Source organism: Scyliorhinus torazame, chromosome 19 (genome assembly GCF_047496885.1).
Source record: "Scyliorhinus torazame isolate Kashiwa2021f chromosome 19, sScyTor2.1, whole genome shotgun sequence".
Classification (NCBI taxonomy): Eukaryota; Metazoa; Chordata; class Chondrichthyes; order Carcharhiniformes; family Scyliorhinidae; genus Scyliorhinus; species Scyliorhinus torazame.
The window spans coordinates 53,437,944-53,455,558 of record NC_092725.1 but is presented as its reverse complement, the minus strand read 5'-3'; the positions used below and the strand labels follow the sequence as shown (position 1 = coordinate 53,455,558).

General features: G+C 48.6%; 1 protein-coding gene across 3 annotated transcripts in view; it reads right to left on the bottom strand.

The window, feature by feature from the left end:
- The window catches only part of svopl (SVOP-like), a 180,152-nt gene that overhangs the window by 18,758 nt on the left and 143,779 nt on the right, over positions 1-17,615 (bottom strand). For all 3 annotated transcript variants that reach the window (XM_072484285.1, XM_072484286.1, XM_072484284.1), the window contains 2 exons: positions 15,790-15,901; positions 8,000-8,081 (listed from right to left, as the gene is read on the bottom strand). In XM_072484285.1, the coding sequence (XP_072340386.1) occupies positions 8,000-8,081; positions 15,790-15,901 (194 nt within the window). The remainder of the gene's footprint in view (positions 1-7,999; positions 8,082-15,789; positions 15,902-17,615) is intronic.

Below are 17,615 nucleotides of genomic sequence, written 5' to 3'. Positions count from 1 at the left end.
AACTGGCAGACATTCAAGCAAAAGTTTCTGCTGTACATCGAAGCTTCAGACCTCGTGGGTGCGTCTGATGCAAGGAAGATCGCGCTTCTCCTCTCAACAGCGGGTGATCAAGCCATCGAACTCTTCAACACTTTTCACTTCACTGAAGGCCAGGACAAGACAAAGTTTCAGACCATCCTGGACAAGTTTGACAGTCACTGTGAAGTGGACACCAATGAAATCTTCGAGCGTTACATATTCAAACAGCGTCTATAAGGTAAAGATGAATCTTTCATCTCCTTCTGAACTAACCTCCGCCTGCTAGCGCTGTCCTGCAACTTTGGTGATATTGCTGACTCCATGATCAGAAACCAAATCGTTTTGGAGTTCACTCTGATCCTCTGAGAGAGCAGCTACTGAAAATTAAGCATATGACCCTGCCAGTCACGATTGAAACATGCACGGTACATGAGCATGCCAAAAATCGCTATGCCCAGTACAAATCGGCTGAAAATGAGAAACTTGCCTCCCATGAGCAGGCCATCTCCCGGACGCAGAGCCTCAGCATTGATGAAAGTGGCCATTTTGCGCACTTTTGCCGGGGCCCCACGAATGCGCGATGCGAACGGGATAACGAAGGGCCGACACCCGCACTGAGCATGTGCGACGACGCGCGGAGAGTCAGGACGCCGATGTCATGACGTGCTCGAACTGTGGCAACATCCACTTAAAGAAACACTGCCCTGCAAGAGGCAAGCGATGTTTAAAGTTTGGGAAGCCTGGACACTATGCAGCCTTGTGCAGGTCTGCACCACCAGTCAGGGGCCAGCGCTCCCAATTCCGACGACGGCACGTTCAGAGTGTGCAACAACGATTACAGGATTCTGATCCTGGCAGCACAACGGATCCAGAGGAAGAATGCCTGGACTCTGCCTACTGTGTGGGCATCATTACCAAATGTGAATATGCCACATCCAACTCATCACAAATTCAATCCATCCTCGTTGTGGATTCTGCGGACGAATGGCGTGCGGTGATGCAGGTCAACCACTGCTCCATCCAGTTTAAGCTGGACACAGGTGTTTCTGCCAATCTCTTCTCACAGGCAGATATCAAACGCATCAAGAAGCCCCCCAAGGTCCTTCCAGCAGCCTGCAGGCTCCTGGACTACAACGGAAATGCCATCACGGCACTGGGATCCTGCCATCTACTCGTCTCCAGCCGGAGCACCCATGCACGGTTACGTTTTGAAATTGTCAAGTCAGACACGGCATTCCTACTTGGCGCGCATGCCTGCAAGCAGCTGAACCTCGTGCAGCGGGTTTACACAACAACATCCTCCAATGTGGATCTTCAGGTCGGCATTGACGACATCCTCGCTTAGTATCCGGATGTGTTTGACGGGATGGGAACGCTGCCGTATCGATACAAGGTTCTGCTACGACCTGATGCCAAGCCAGTGGCCCACGCTCCACGCCGGGTCCCGGCTCCGCTGAGGGAGCGCCTGAAGGCACAGCTCAAGGATCTTCAGCAACAGGGCATCATTTCCAAGGTAACCGAACCGACTGACTGGGTCAGCTCGATGGTATGTGTTAGAAAGCCTTCGGGAGAATCTGTATTGATCCCAAGGATCTCAATAAGAATATAATGCGTGAGCACGACCCCATCCCGAAGCGGGAGGAACTCACCAGTGAGATGGCACACGCACGTTTTTTCACCAAGTTAGATGCGCCACATGGATTTTGGCAACTCCAGCTGGCTGAGTCCAGCAGAAAGTTCTGCACCTTCAGCACACCGTTTGGCAGATACTGCTATAATCGCATGCCGTTTGGCATTGTCTCGGCATCGGAGATCTTCCATCGCATCATGGAGCAGATGATGGAGGGCATTGAAGGGACTTGTGTGTACGTGGCCGACATCATCATATGGTCCACGACCCCTGAAGAGCTTGTATCCCGTCTTCAGCAGGTATTCCGCCGTGTCCATACCAATGGCCTGAAGCTGAACAGGTCCAAATGTTGCTTTGGCATGTCAACACTCAAGTTTCTAGGTGACCAGATCTCTCAGCAGGGCGTGCGCCCTGACACAGACAAGATCAAGGCCTTCAAAGCCATGAAGTTCCCTGAAGACAAGAAGGCGGTGCTGCGCTTCCTGGGCATGGTCAATTTTCTGGGCAAGTTCATCCCAAACCTGGCCTCACACACCATGGCCCTACGAAACCTGGTGAAAAAGTCCACTACCTTTGAGTGGAAGGCAGCACATCAGGCAGAGTGGTTGGAGCTGAGAGCCAAGCTCACCACTGCACCCGTCTTGGCATTTTTCGACCCAAACATGGAGACGAAGATCTCGACAGATGCGAGCCAGGATGGCATCGGAGCGGTGCTGCTTCAACGCGATGAAACTCCATCCTGGGCACCGGAAGCCTACGCATCGAGGGCCATGACGCCCACCAAAACAAGGTATGTGCAAATAGAGAAGGAATGCCTGGGTCTTCTCACTGGCATTCTCAAGGTTCACGACTATGTCTACGGCCTGCCGACATTCACTGTCGAGACGGATCATAGGCATCTGGTCCACATTATCCACAAGGGCCTGAACGACATGACGCCTCAGTTGCAGCGCATCCACCTCAAACACAGAACGCCTGGCACGGAGCTCACCATCGCTGATGCATTGTCCCGCTCCATCACATTGCCTAGTGAACCACTGGAAATCATCCGGCAGATTGAATCACAGGTGCAGCTGTGTGCTAGCACCCTCCCGGCATCTGATGAGGTGGTTGTTCGTATCCGCGAGGAGACAGCCAAAGACCCCCTCTTGCAGCGTGCCATGCACCATCTCACCAATGGCTGGCAGAAAGGGCAGTGCCCTCAATTTTACAATGTAAAGGACGACCTGATGGTGATTGTTGGTATCCTCCTCAAGCTGGACCGGATTGTCATTCCACTCTGTCTCCAGAGCTTGGTGCTTGGCCAAATCCATGAGGGACACCTGGGCGTCGCGAAGTGCAGACGCAGAGCCAGGCAGGCTGTCTACTGGCCCGGTATTAGCCAGGACATCTCGAACATGGTCCTCAACTGTGCGACCTGTCAACGATTCCAGCCAGTGCAGAGCAAGGAGACGCTCCAGCAGCATGAAATCGAGACCTCCCCGTGATCCAAGGTTGGCATCGACCTATCTCGTGCGAATGGTCGTGACTACGTGTTGATTATTGACTATTTCTCCAATTACCCTGAAGTCGTGAAGCTCTCAGACCTCACAATATTGGACCGTCATCAAGGCCTGTAAGGAGACGTTCTCCAGGCATGGTATCCCACTCACTGTCATGAGTGAAAATGGCCCGTGCTTCAACAGCCACGAGTGGTCTATGTTTGCCAAGTCATACCATTTCAATCATGTCACTTCCAGCCCACACTATCCCAGTCCAATGGGAAGGTTGAAAAATGGGTGCACATTGTGAAACAGCTCATCTGCAAGACCGCGGATTCTGCTTCTGACATCTACCTCGCGCTGCTTGCGTACAGGGCGACTCCACTGTCCACTGGCATGTCACCAGCTCAACCCCTGATGAACAGGGACCTGCAGACGACACTTCCAGCCATACACCTGCCCAACCTGGATCACCTCCCGGTGCTGCAGAAGGTGCAGCAGCACCAAAACCAGCAAAAGCAGGGCTATGATGCTCATGCCACCGATTTGCTCGTGTTATTCCCCGGCAGACACTGTCAGGATCAAGATACCAGATGGTGGCTGGTCTGCTCCAGCTGTCGCCCCGCTCGTATGTTGTACGTATGGCTGATGGTTCTGTTGTGCGACAAAACAGACGGGCACTGCGCAAAGTTGCCTGCCCGCAACCGCTTTCTACTCCGTTTCCGTCCATTGTTTTGCCACCTCCTGATACCTCGAACTACGAGGCCACCAGTCAGGCTTCCATCTCGCATGTCAAGGCGCCTTCGTCCTCACCGCCACCTCTCCGGCGGTCGACAAGAATCAGACGCAAGCCCCAGAGACTGGACTTATGAACATTTGTTTTGTTTGATATGTTCTGTTTTCTCACATTAGGCAGCTGTCTTCACATGTAAATACGTTCACATATGCCACCGCTTGTAAATATGTTAATATATGCCACCACATGTAAGTACGTTCCCATATGCCAACAAAACATTAAAGAAAAGGGGGAGATGTCATGATATGCAGACATGCCGATAATGATATACAGACAGGCACAGATAGACAGCTAATGAACACAGGGAACAGGACATGACCAGTGAGCAGGCAGGACACTCAGGGGTGGTATTTCACTATAAAAGGCACGAGGCACTCACACTCCGCCTCTCTCCACTGATGAACATCTACAGAGCGAGTCAGGGTGTATTTACAGTAGCACACCTCCAGCACATGGCTAAGAGCTAGTCTGGTTCAGTCAGACAGAGTAACCACACTTAGGTTAGCAGAGGGTCGAACTCAGAACTGTGCTAACTGTGCTACTGGTTCAATAAATCAGATTGAACTAACTTCAAGGTCTGGAGTATCTTTTGGTTAAAGCTGCATCCAGTTGCAGCATGGTGTCATCCCAGAGTACATAACACGACAATTGGGACATCGAAGCAGAGGTTCCAACATGAGTATAGGCCATTTGACTTCTCTCTTCCTAATGAGCACATAGTCCTAACCTCATTTAGTTAACCTGTTCCTCTGTCCTTCCAGTCCCTTTCGTTCATCTAGCCAATCTAATCTTGGATGCTGGCATAGCTTCTGCCACCACCACTAACACTGGAAATTAATTCCCCAACCCTTTGTGTGAAGATGTTTCTCCTGTGCTCTGTTCTGTGTCTGCCAACTCATATTTCTATCTAGGGTCCTTTACTCAACATTCTTTAATTATTGGCAACAATCTGTGGGCTGGATTCTCTGGCCCCCATCCCCGCGTTTCTCAGCGGCGCACCATTCGCTGACGGTGGGATTATCCACGCCTGCCACTTGCCAATGGGATTTCCCATTAAAGACACCCCATGCCACCGGTGAACCCACGGGCGGGGTATGCTGCCGGCGGGAACAGAGAATCCCGACGACTGGAGAATTTTGGCCTGTGAGGTGAATTCTCTGCCTCCCCAGCCTTGTGTTCCGCTGGCAGCGGGATTCTCCATTCCTGCCGCTGGCCAATGGGATTGCCCATTGTTGGCACCCCATGCCATTGGGAAACCCACGTGTGGGGTGCACTGCGGGCGGAACAGAGAATCCCGCTGGCAGAGCATTCACCCTTGTATCTTTTTATCTTGTCTCGCCCTGTGAAAATGTTAAACACTTGGGCCGGGATTCTCCGATCCGCCACCACTGCCAGCGAGAACAAAGGGCTGGATTCTCCCAAAATGAAACTGGGCGGGATTCACTGCAATCGGCGAATTGGCCCGCCGCCGGCGCCAAGAACGGAACAAACCATTCCGTCGTCGGGCCAACCGGAAGTTGAGGAATTCTCCGGCGCCGGAGGGGCTGGTGCTGAGCCAACCAGCGCCGAAGGGACTGCGCGAGTTAGCGCAGGCACAGAACTGTCGGCGTGGTTTAGCGCATGCACAGACCGGCCGGCGTATTCTGGCGCATGCGGAGGGCGGTGTCTTGTCCACGCCAGCCATGGCGGAGCCCTACAGGGACCAGTGCGGAAGGAAGGAGTGCCACCATGGCCAACACCTGCCCGCAGATCGGTGGGCCCCAATCGAGGGCCAGGCCACCGTGGAGCCTCCCCTCCCCGGGGCTGGACCCCCCCCACATTCCCCACCTGACAGCCGGCGGCGGAGAATATGGCAGCCGGCGTTGGAGCGGCGTGGCGGGATTCACACCGCCCCCCCCGGGATTCTCCGACCCGGCGGGGTGTCGGAGAATCCTGCTACTATGTCCGCACGCCGGCGTAAAAACGGTGGAGTTTTACACCCAAAATTCCTTGATAAAAGTCATACGCATTCCTGGCCCTGCAGGGGGCTAGCAAGTATCTTTTGCTGTGGATTCGGGTCCCCGCATTTCCGGGTCAGAGGCCGCGCATGCGCATGGCGGTAATCTCCAGCGGCCGCGCCGTGCTCCATGGCTGACTCGGAACGTGGAGCCAGACAAAAAAAAAAAAAACCTCCGATTGGCCACGGCCCGAACCCCGCACATTTAAACGCTGGCCGCCTATAAGGCCACCCCTGGTCTCCGATCCACCCGCCCCCGACCAGGGCGGCTGCTAGTATCCCGACCGGAATTGGTGGTTAGTTCCACGCCGTTGGGAACTCAGCCAGTCAGGAGCGGAGGATTGCTGGATGGACCTCTGGCAATGGCCCCCCGGCGTTGACTGGAGAATCGCCGAACCGGCGCCGGGCCCAATTACGGCGTGAAACTGGATTCTCCGCCCCTGCGCCGGCCGCGATTTCGGCACTGGGCTGCGGAGAATGCAGCCCAAAGAATTTGGTGCACAGCTAAAACTCCATTCACTGCAGCGGAACTGGAGAATGCCACTCACCGGCGAGGTCGGAGAGACTTTGTCGCACCATAATCTGTGTCGTTCTAATGATAAAAGATCCGGGGCATGATTTACCAGCCCCGTCGTGCCAGACTTGTCGTACCTAGGCTCTCCCGAGATTCAACCAGAACCTCGTGACACTTCGCAGTATGGATCTCGCCCGCACTTTTTGAAATATGCATGTGCTGGATCCTCTGGGCTCCAAGGAACTAATGGCTTCGCCAGCGAGACTTTGGCCAGGCATGGGTCGGGTGTAATGGCACTTGGGGAGTGGGCCTCCCAGGCCATTGGAAACCACTGGCTGCTCGGGGGCAGGGCACAATGGCACCCTGATTTACCCTCTGGCACACGGGTACCTTGGCACTGCCATCCTGGCAACTTGGCACTGCCAAGGGTCAGGGCCTGAGGGGGTCCATGAAGGGAGTGAAGGGCGAGCATGAAGGGACTTCAAAAAGGTTGGGAGGGTGAAGAGTGAGAGTCATGAAAGAGGGGGAGGGGGTGAAAGGGGGGTGGAGAGGCCTAAAAAGGGGTGGCCCTCGGTGATCCCATTACAGGGTGTACGCACTTGGGGGAATGTGGGGTAATGCTGATTTGTGCGGCGTGGGGAACCCTCACTTAGAGATCGGGGCACTCTTTCAAAATGGCTGCACAATCTCGGGGGAGCCGGTCTCACCAGCGAGTTCCGCTCCCCATTGCTGAAAAATTTCTAAGTGTGGGCTGGACCAGATAGAAACTCCCCAAGGCCCGAAATAATCCAGGTCTGGAATTCACCCAAAAGGCCAACAGGAAACACCCTGCCAAACCAGCCCAAATGACACACACAGATATTTTGGTTCAATTTTTCAAGAGTTTCTTTGCATTTGCTCATATCAGGCAGCATCCTAATGAATCTACATTGTTCTCCTCTATATCCTTCTGATTGTGCACAGGACTTGATCTGAGGTCTTACTCAGCTTTTGTACAAGCCCATCATTTACTCATGGTTTTCATAGTTCCATATTTCGTGAAAGTGTCCGGCTCAATCTGAAAAATGGCGTGCAGCTGTCCTGTTGCCATCACTCTGGCGGGGCGGGACTGGCAGAGCCGGTCCCTGGCTCCACAGACATCGGGACGCCATCTTTAAAGGGTGCCCCGATCTGAAGTGAACATCAACTCCGCCCCCCCGCCCCCCACCATGGAGGTATCGGTGACTCCCCCCACCAACCACCATCGGAGCTCCCCATGCTCCACCACTGCGAAGGTATCGCCGCCGGCATTCACCCCCGCAGCGCCAGCTCTCCACCCTGCCTGCAATATGCTCCTTCACTGCCTGCTCCGCCCCTCCCCCCCCCCAACACATACAAATGGAATCTCCCCCCCCACCATGAGCTGAATGAGGACCGGTCCCTGGCAACGCTCCCGGCACATTTGGCTCTGCTAGGTTGCCACTTCCGAGAAACGCACAGCTGGAGGTCCTGAGAATGCCACCCGAGACCTTCACGGACAGGCTCTATTCCCCATTTATATTTACAAAGAGTATTGCCTACCTACCTCTGCAGTGTAGATGTAGATGATGGTGAAATTAGCAGAAACAAGAGCTCGGAGAATAAAAAGTAAAGCAGTCAACATACCCCTAGGAAAGAAAGAAAAATTTGCACTTATACACCGTTTGTTCATCAGTCCCAAAGGGATTTTCTGTCAATAAAATCAGTTTAGTCGCTCTGGTAATTCGGAAATGCTGCAGATAATTTGCCTACAGCAAGCTCCCACCAATGACAATGACCAGATCATCCATTTTAGCTTGGACCTGTTGAGGGATGAAAAGTCAGGACACCAGAGATACCCCGCCCTGCACACCTTCAAACAGTTGTCACTGTTTGAGCACTGTAATCTTGTCTCATCTTGGAGCAAAGGAGACTGAGGGGGACTTGATTGAGATGTATAAAATTATGAGGGACATAGATAGAGTAGACAAGGAGAAACCTTTCCCCTTGGTGGAGGGATCAATGACCAGTGGGCATAGATTTAAGGTGAGAGGCAGGAGGTTCAGAGGGGATGTGAGGGAAAACCTTTTCACCCAGAGCGTGGTGGGAATCTGGAACTCGCTGCCTGAAGGGGTGGTGGAGACAGAAACCCTCATAATATTTATGAAGTTTTTTTTTCAAATTAAAGGGCAATTTAGCGTAGCCAATTCACCTACCCTGCACATCTTTGGGTTGTGGGGGTGAGACCCACTCAGGCACAGGGAGAATGTGCAAACTCCACACGGACAGTGACCCAGTGGGCCGGGATAGAACCCGAGTCCTCTGCGCCGTGAAACATTTAAGAAGTATTTAGATGTGCACTTCCGATGCCAAGGCATATGGGACAAGAGCTGGAAAATGGGATTAGAATACTTAGGTGGTTGTTTTTGACCGGCGGAGAAGTGATGGGCCGAAGGGCCTTTTCTGTGCTTTAGACCCCTAAGACTCTACCTGACTCCAGCTCTCCCTCAGTACTGTACTAAAGTACCAACTGCGCTCAATCTTAAGAATGCATAATGTTCCAACTCAGCAGGGTACCAACACAGGGCCAAGTGTCGAGCTTGCAGGTCTGTAGTGGATGAAATGAAATGAAATGAAAATCGCTTATTGTCACAAGTAGGCTTTCAAATGAAAAGCCCCTGGATGGGAGGTGATTCACTAAGAACACTTCAGAGTACCACCCACTGAGCCACAAATGACACCATCAGGATATTAATTCACCTGGAAGTTTTAACAGTGCATCGAGAAGCACCAAAATACATGCAACTTGTGGAAGGGACAAATCCTTCTTCTGATAATATTTAACACAAGTGATTTGGTGTTATCGGAAAGAGACATTCTAAATGGGGAAGGTAAAGCTGATGAAAAGAATGAATCATAGGAACATCATTCAACTGGGGAAATAAGTGTGTTTCTAAAGAATGATGTTTGGATTGCATTTTCCCCTTCAGCCCACAGCACTGTCCCGTCTCTGTGAGGAGAGGTTTGCGAGCAGCATGCCTCACAAGAAAGCTTCTCGGTATCACTTCTGCAACAAACGTCTCGGGCTGCAGATACGCTGGGGCTTTTGCAGTGGTTTTGAGTGAGAGGCAGTAACTCTGCCCCTCTCATCTTTCTGACGGATCACCATCATCCTAGTAATAGGTCACTGACCAGAGTTTGTGCTGTGCATCGGGGAATACATTCTTGATAGTTCTGCATCACGTGACATGTGGTGATGTCAGCGGAGCGTTTGGGTGCCATCTTGAGTGACACCCTTACTAAACCTCTCTTTGTGTTTGACAAGAATCCAGAGCATGCGCACCTCCATACCGTTTCTCTTTGCGGCAACAAAGAAATATAACAGAGGAGAAAACTGGCGATGAGGATTGAAGAAGAAAATTGCTGTAAAGGAAATTTTCGTCGACTAAACAATGGAGACGTCATCGGGAGCAACGGAAGATTGTCAGGACTGAATTCACGCACACACAGACAACGGGCGCAGCTCTAAAACTGATATGTAGGTTCAGCAAATGTTTTCTGCAGCAATTGTGAGCAAGGAGACCGACAGTCGAGAAAAATTTGCTTGCGTTGAAGTGAGTGGGGTCTGAGCTGCCGGGACCATGCACACGGCGAAGCTACATCGGCTGCAGGAAGCGGAGATTTCAAAGTCTGCCGGCTCTGTATGGGCCACTATTCGGGAGAAAAATTGGAAAACGCAGGCAAAAAGGGGAAAGCTTTCCTAGTTGCTTGTTCAAGGGATTGTGTGTGTCATATTTTCCAATGTAGTCAGAAGAGAGGAAGTGTAGACCCAAGGAGCAGAGGATCAAAAAATGGCAGGCAAAACAGGCACCATAGACGTGTTTTATGAGAATTATGAAGCATGGAATTCACATGAAGAAAGGTTTCAACTATTTTTCACTATTAATCAGACACCCAAGCATCTAAAGGTCATAAAATTTCTCAGCTCAGTTGGCCGTTAAATGTTTGTGCTTATACGGAATCAGTTTTATCCAACAAACCCAGGTGACAAGCCCTTCAGTCAATTAATAAAAATCTTGGAGAGGGACATTTCTCTCCTAAACCATTATTTATTACAGAAAGGTTCTGATTCTACCGCCATAGTGAGGAATGGTTTATAGTGTATAGCATCTTTAAGAAGATTAGCTAGAGGTGTGAATTTGATGATACTCTTCGAGACAGGTTGGTTTTGCGGACTATGCAGTGAAGCTATTCAGAGGAAGTTGTTTACGGTCAGTGATTTAACTCCAAAAGCTGCTGTGGAAGTCGCCACATCTATGGAGCTTGCAACAAGAGAAGCTTCGCGATTGGGGCTGGACTGAAGATCCACAAAATGGATATCAAGGAACAAGGTTTCAAAGGTGCAACCATGTCACCGTTGTACACAGGTTGGACACTTAGGGGGAATGCTGGAGTAAAACACATACATGCAAGAACTGTGGCAAGAAGGGTACATTGCCAAGGCATGTTAGGCTGAGAAAACGTCTACTTTGCCAAGAACGTCTACTATGCAAGGAGACAACACCAGTAAACTAGTCGTGTTTACAAATTAGTGGATGATGCTCATGATCACTCAAACGGCAGCAAAAGCAAGCTACTGCAAGAGTTAAAGTTAGTTGTTTTGTCAGTGCAGGGAAATCAGCAATGTTTTTGGACATATCCAAAACTTGAAGGTCATAAAATTAAAATGTAAGCGGTTATGGACACAGCAGTATCGCTAATATCCAAAATATCCGAGACAATTTATCATCAAAAGCTGAGGATCTGCCTTTAAAACCACCAGACGTGATCTTTAGGATGTACACTGAAGAGGTCGTACCATTAACATCGCATAGAATTTACAGTGCAGAAGGAGGCCATTCGGCCCATCGAGTCTGCACCGGCTCTCGGAAAGAGCACCCTACCCAAGGTCAACACCGCCACCTTATCCCCACAACCCAACCCAACACTAAGGGCAATGTTGGACACTAAGGGCAATTTATCACGGCCGATCCACCTAACCTGCACATCCTTGGACTGTGGGAGGAAACCGGAGCACCCGGAGGAAACCCACGCACACACGGAGAGGATGTGCAGACTCCGTACAGACAGTGACCCAAACCGGAATCGAACCTGGGATCCTGGAGCTGTGAAGCAATTGTGCTATCCACAATGCTACCGTGCTGCCGTTGCATTATGGTGAAAGTCAAGGATACATTATGGTGAAAGTCAAAGCAAATGGGCAGATAGCAAAATTGCCTCTTCACTTTGTCCGTGAAAACTTTCCTGCTCTATTTGGCAGAGCATGGTTGGCTAAGATTAGGCTTAACTGTCAATTAGTGGATGGATTCAAAGAGCAACTTGCAACACTTCTGGAGAAGTACAAGAAGGTGTTTGAAGATTCACTAGGCTGTGACTGGAGTTGAAGTGCACCTAAAAATCAAGCCAGACGCCACACCCAAATGCCTCAAAAACTAGAACAGTACCATATGGCATTAGGCCTAAAACTGAAGAAGAACTTGACAGATTGGCAAGGACAGGAGTCATCGGACCTGTTGCTGCAAGTAATTGGGCGACACCAATAATTCCTGTATTAAAGCGGGATGGCTCAGTGAGAATTTGTGGAGATTTTAAAACTATTAATTCAGTTTTGTGCATTGATTATTATCCACTGCCGTTGATTAAAGACTTGTTTACTGGATTTTCTGCAGGACAGGAATTCAATAAAATTGATCTTTCGCAGGCATATCTGCAGATGAATGTGGCTGCCAAATCACAGCCATCACTCACCACCGTGACACACAAAGGTCTGCTTCATGACAGAAGACTTTCTTTTGGAAAAACAACTGCGTCTGCACTTTTTCAAAGATCCATGGATCAAATTCTAAGTAGGTTGAATGGAGTGCCATGTTATTTAGATGACATACCAAACACTGAACAAGAACAATTGGAGAACTTAGAAGCTACCCTGAAGTGGTTATGCAGCCACAACCTGAGAGTTGAGAAGTAAAAGTGTGACTTTTTCAAGTTATCCCTAAATTAGCTTGGTCATTTCATCGACAAAGATGGTTTTCACAAAGGACCAAAGAAAATGTCAGCGATCTTAGAAGTACCACATCCTCAAAATGTGACACAATTAAGGTATTTTTTAGAATTGATCGATTATTAAGGTAAATGTGTGCCGACTTTAGCAACACGATTGAAGTCTTTACACAAGTTGCAATGTGTCAAACAGGTATTGATTAGAAGAATGTGAGAATGTATACAATGAAGTAAAGAAGGCTTTACTGAAGTCAGAGCTGTTGGTTCATGATAATCCAAAAATGAAGCTGCAATTAGCTTGCGATGTGGCATCCTACGGGGCTGGTGGAGACGTCTCGCACATAATGCCTTCAGGAGAGGATAGATTTGATTCATGCACTCTCAATGGAACAGAAATCAATTATGCTCAGCTAGAAAAAGGCTTGGAGCATTATTTTCTCTGCACAAAGGTTCCACCGTTGCCCTTATGGGCTTCATTTTACTCTTGATGATCATTGGTCCTTGCCTACAATTTTTGGGCCATATAAAGGTATACCTTCTTTTGCAGCCAGTAGATTGCAAAGATAGTCATTGATATTGTCGGCACACACTTATGATATCCAGCATTGCAAGTCAGAGCAGCATACAAATGTTGATGCTTTATCACCATTGCCAGTATGATTCAAGCATGATCCTGAGCAACATTTCATCAGTGTTTTGTAATTCTCACTCGTGGATAGTGTGCCTGTGACTTCATCTCAAATTCAAAGATATACAAGAGCCGATCGAGTGATGGAGAAGGTGATGGACTTGGTCCAAAAAAGAACGCTGTCAGACGTACATCCAGACATCCAGCCCCGCATCACATGAAGACTTAAGTTGACAGTACAGAATGGAGTTCTATTGTGGGGAATCCGTGTGATTATTCCTCCAAGTTTGTGCCCTTGACAAATTGTATGATGGACATTCTGTTGTGGTAAGGATGAAGGAATTCATCCTTAGGTGCGGCATGGTGGCACAGTGGTTAGCACTGCTACCTCACAGCACCAGGAACTCGGGTTAGATTTCAGCCTTGGGTGACTGTCTGTGTGGAGTTTGCACATTCTCACCACGTCCATGTGGGTTTCCTCCGGGTGCTCCAGTTTCCTCCCACAGTCCAAAGATATGCAGTTTAGGTGGATTGGCCATGCTAAATTGCCCTTAGTGTCCAAAGAGGTGTAGGCGAGGTGGGGTTATAGGGATAGGTCGAGTGGGCCTAGGTAGGGTGATCTTTCAGAGGGTCGGTGCAGACTGGAAGGGCCGAATGCCCTCCTGTTGCGCTGTAGGAATTCAAGTCTATGGAATTAGCACGCAGTTATCTTTGGAAGCCAGGATTAGATGCTCAAATTGAACAGAAAGCAGGGCAACGTCAATCTTGTGCAAAACTAAGGAACAGTCCCACTCCATCCATGGGAATAGCCGACACAGCCATGGCAGAGAATACACATCAATTATGCTCGTCCACTGGAGTCACATGTTCTTAGTGATTGTAGACACGCATTCAAAATGGCCAGAAGTCGTGGTAATGAAGTCACTTATGACTAAGCAGACTATTGAGAACTGGACAAAATATTCGCAAGATTCAGTACACTGGAGCAGATTGTCAGTGACAATGGGAAGCAGTTTGATTCAAAGGAGTTTGAGAACTACTTGAAAAAGAATGGTCTACACTATATCAAGTCAGCTTTATATTATCCAGCAAAGAATGGGTTGGCTGAACGTTTTGGCAATCATTAAAACATTCTATCAAAGCATCGAAGGACCAAGGGAGATTATCAAAAAGAGTAAACAAATTCCTAATATATTATTGCAATACTGTACATGCTGCCATGCGTCAAAGCTGTTGTTCATGAGGAAACTTTGATTTGTTAACTCCACCTGATATTTTAGAGATTGTCAAACGACACAAGCACAAATTGATTGGAGGGAGAAAATCTCTAAAAAGATGAGCATTCGAGGAGAGAGAAGTGTTAGCTAGGAATGACACCACCAATGGGAAATGGGTACCTGCTGTGATACTATCAAAGACGGGTCCAATATCATACATCGTACAGACAGATGATGGCGACGTCATGTTAATCAGTTACTTGCTGCACAAAGTGAGTTTGAAGAAACTTCTCAATCTATCTTTAGAAGATCTAGAGTGGTATACTTTGGAACAGAGACCAGAAACACTGATGAGTTCAGATTCTGTTTCGGAGGACATTTCAATGCCTAGAGTGACAGATATTGAAATAACTACTCAAGATGGATCAACTTCAGAAAGGAATCAGGATGCTTTTGAGGTCTCAAGCAGCCAAGTTCAAGAATGCCGAATTCTACAAAAAAGGAATAGATGTCCACCACAGAGACTGTCTTTATTGAATTGTGTATATATATAGAAATTATATTTTAGGGGATCTGTTGTATAAATGTTAATTGTTGTCATTGCACTAGTGAAGTAAGGAGAGAGGGGTGTTATGAATCTGGGAATACATTCTTGCTGATTCTGCATCACATGATGTGCAGTAAGGTCAGTGGAGTGTTTGCCCGGGTTTTGAGCAGATCACTATCTTGATTGTATGAGCGACGCCCTTACTAAACCTCTCATCGTGTTTTACAAGAATCCAGAGTGTGGGTGCCTCCACACCTTTTCTCTTTGCGGCAATAAAAAGTTGTGCAAATGATGGGTGGCTAGCAATCCAATTATAATGCTTCACCCCAGCTTGCTCAGTGGCAGCCATTGGGTTTCTTGAGATTTGTTGGAACAACAATAATTAAGACTTAAATCAAACGCCGAGAATGACAAATCGGCCATTAAGCTGGCAGCAAAAAATTAAGTTTCCCTCAATGCAATGCTAAGATTGAGTTTACTGAACAGGTCGTACCAAAAGAAACAGATACAGTGAAGGAAGGGGTTGTGACTGAAGAGTAGCGAGAGAGACATTAAGGGTAACGGAGAGATACACTGAAGGAAAGGGTTGTGGCTAAAACGAAGCTACAGTAAATGTGGAGATTGTTAATCAATGGGCTGGTGAAGGAAGGGATTCAGGAAGAGGAACAGACCCGAGAAAGAGAGGGGTTGAGATGACAGGGATAGCTGGCAATGGCGCATGTAAAGATGGAAGTGCAGGCAGGATGAAATGGAACTAAGTGGGTTGAAGGGATGAAGGAAAGCTGAATAGTAGATCCATGAAGGGCAGGAACATTTCGTGTACAGCTTGTTGATGGATACTGGGGGAAAAGCTCGTACCAATCAAGGGTTGATTCTTCATTACCAGGAGCCATTAGTTATCTTACCTGCTGCTGCAGAAGTTGAGGAAGAGAAAAAAAATTCCAGAGGCCCCCATAGTTAAAGCCAAACTGCGGCGTCTTCCCAAAGTTTCGATGACAAAAGGACTAAACGGAACAACTGAAAGACAAGACAGTTCAATCATAAGATAAGGATGGAGTAATTCAGTTCAAATTGTGCATAAGACTCGTGGGGAAAGAATCAACTGAAGAGGCTGGAAGTGCATTAAACTCATGATAAGAACAATTAAAATTAGATGTTGCATTTGTGCTTTTCGAATGAGGGATTAGTTGAGTATAAACTATTGTTTGCCTCCATTTTCTGCATGGGGTAGTCCTCCGGCACCTCACCAACATTGCCAGTCAACATGTGGACAGTGACTGGTGGCAGGCCATTCAAGGATGGAGACATCACCTCATCTGATCCAGTCTTGATTGCAAATGGTTATGTCTGCCATGACGGGCATGCAGCTTAAAAGAGAGATTGTTTAGGGCAGCACAGTGGCGCAGTGGGTTAGCCCTGCTGCCTCACGGCGCCGAGGTCCCAGGTTCGACCCTGGCTCTGAGTCACTGTCCGTGTGGAGTTTGCACATTCTCCCCGTGTTAGAACATAGAACATAGAACAATACAGCGCAGTACAGGCCCTTCGGCCCACGATGTTGCACCGAAACAACATCGTTTGCGTGGGTTTTGTCCCCACAACCCAATGATGTGCAGGCCAGGTGGATTGGCCACACTAAATTGCCCCTTAATTGGAAAAAAATGAATTGGGTACTCTAAATTAAAAAAAAAAAATCGTTTTTAAAAGCTACAATGCAGTTTGCTGCTTAAGGTAAGCTGACGCTTCAGAGTCATTATTCAATTAACCCAAAATTTCTGATTGGGTCAGTTTTTAAACGGCCTCCATTGGAAGATTACGACTAAAATTTTTCTCAGGGCCGTTTATAGTGGTTTGGGTCCTTAAGGGTCTGCATTTATCTATTTCCAAGACGGCATGACACCCTTATTAGGCAGTTTTGAAGTAGTCACTTTTCTCATGCAAGGAATCGTGGCAGCTACTGTGCGCACAGCACGCTCACACAAACTGTGATTTAATGGGGTGAATTATCTGCCAGCGGGATTCTCTGTTCCGCAGGAAGTGCACCCCTGTCCGCGGGTTTCCCGGCCACAATGGGCAATCCCATTAGCCGGATGCAGGAACGGAGAATCCCGCTGCCGGTGACGACACGCCACCGAGGACCACGTGGCTGGGGAAGCGGAGGATTCACACCAATAAGTTACTGGACCACCTGTGTTAGGTATTGGTTGAGGGATAAATATTAGGACACAAGGAGAGGTCTCTTTTGAAAAAGTGTTCTGGGATCTTTTATGTTCACTTTAGATTATAATGCTTCATCAAAGGGACAACGGGGCTTGGAAATTTACGGTTAACGTCTCTGATGGCGAGTACTCCCTCAGTACTGGCACCTGAATGTTGGCTTAGATATTATGTTCAGGTTTCTACGGTGGGACGTGCTTTCTGCCTCAGAGGATGGGTGTGACCACAGTGTCCAGGCTGACGCCTTAAAAGCACTGATTGTAGTCATTTCCCAGAATCGGGCAATAACTGCTCAGAGATTTTCAATTGAGGCCATGCCCAGATTTTCTCCAAAGGAAGCTGTGTCGGTCGTCATCACGTCATGTTGGACGGCCATTTCCAGGAGCGTGGCATTATGTTGTGATATCGCATACAAGTCTGTGCCTGAAAATCCCAACACAGAAAATTCCAAACAACCAGGAAATATGTTAGCTATCCCGATTGCTTGTCTCACAGTAAGAAGTCTTACACCACCAGG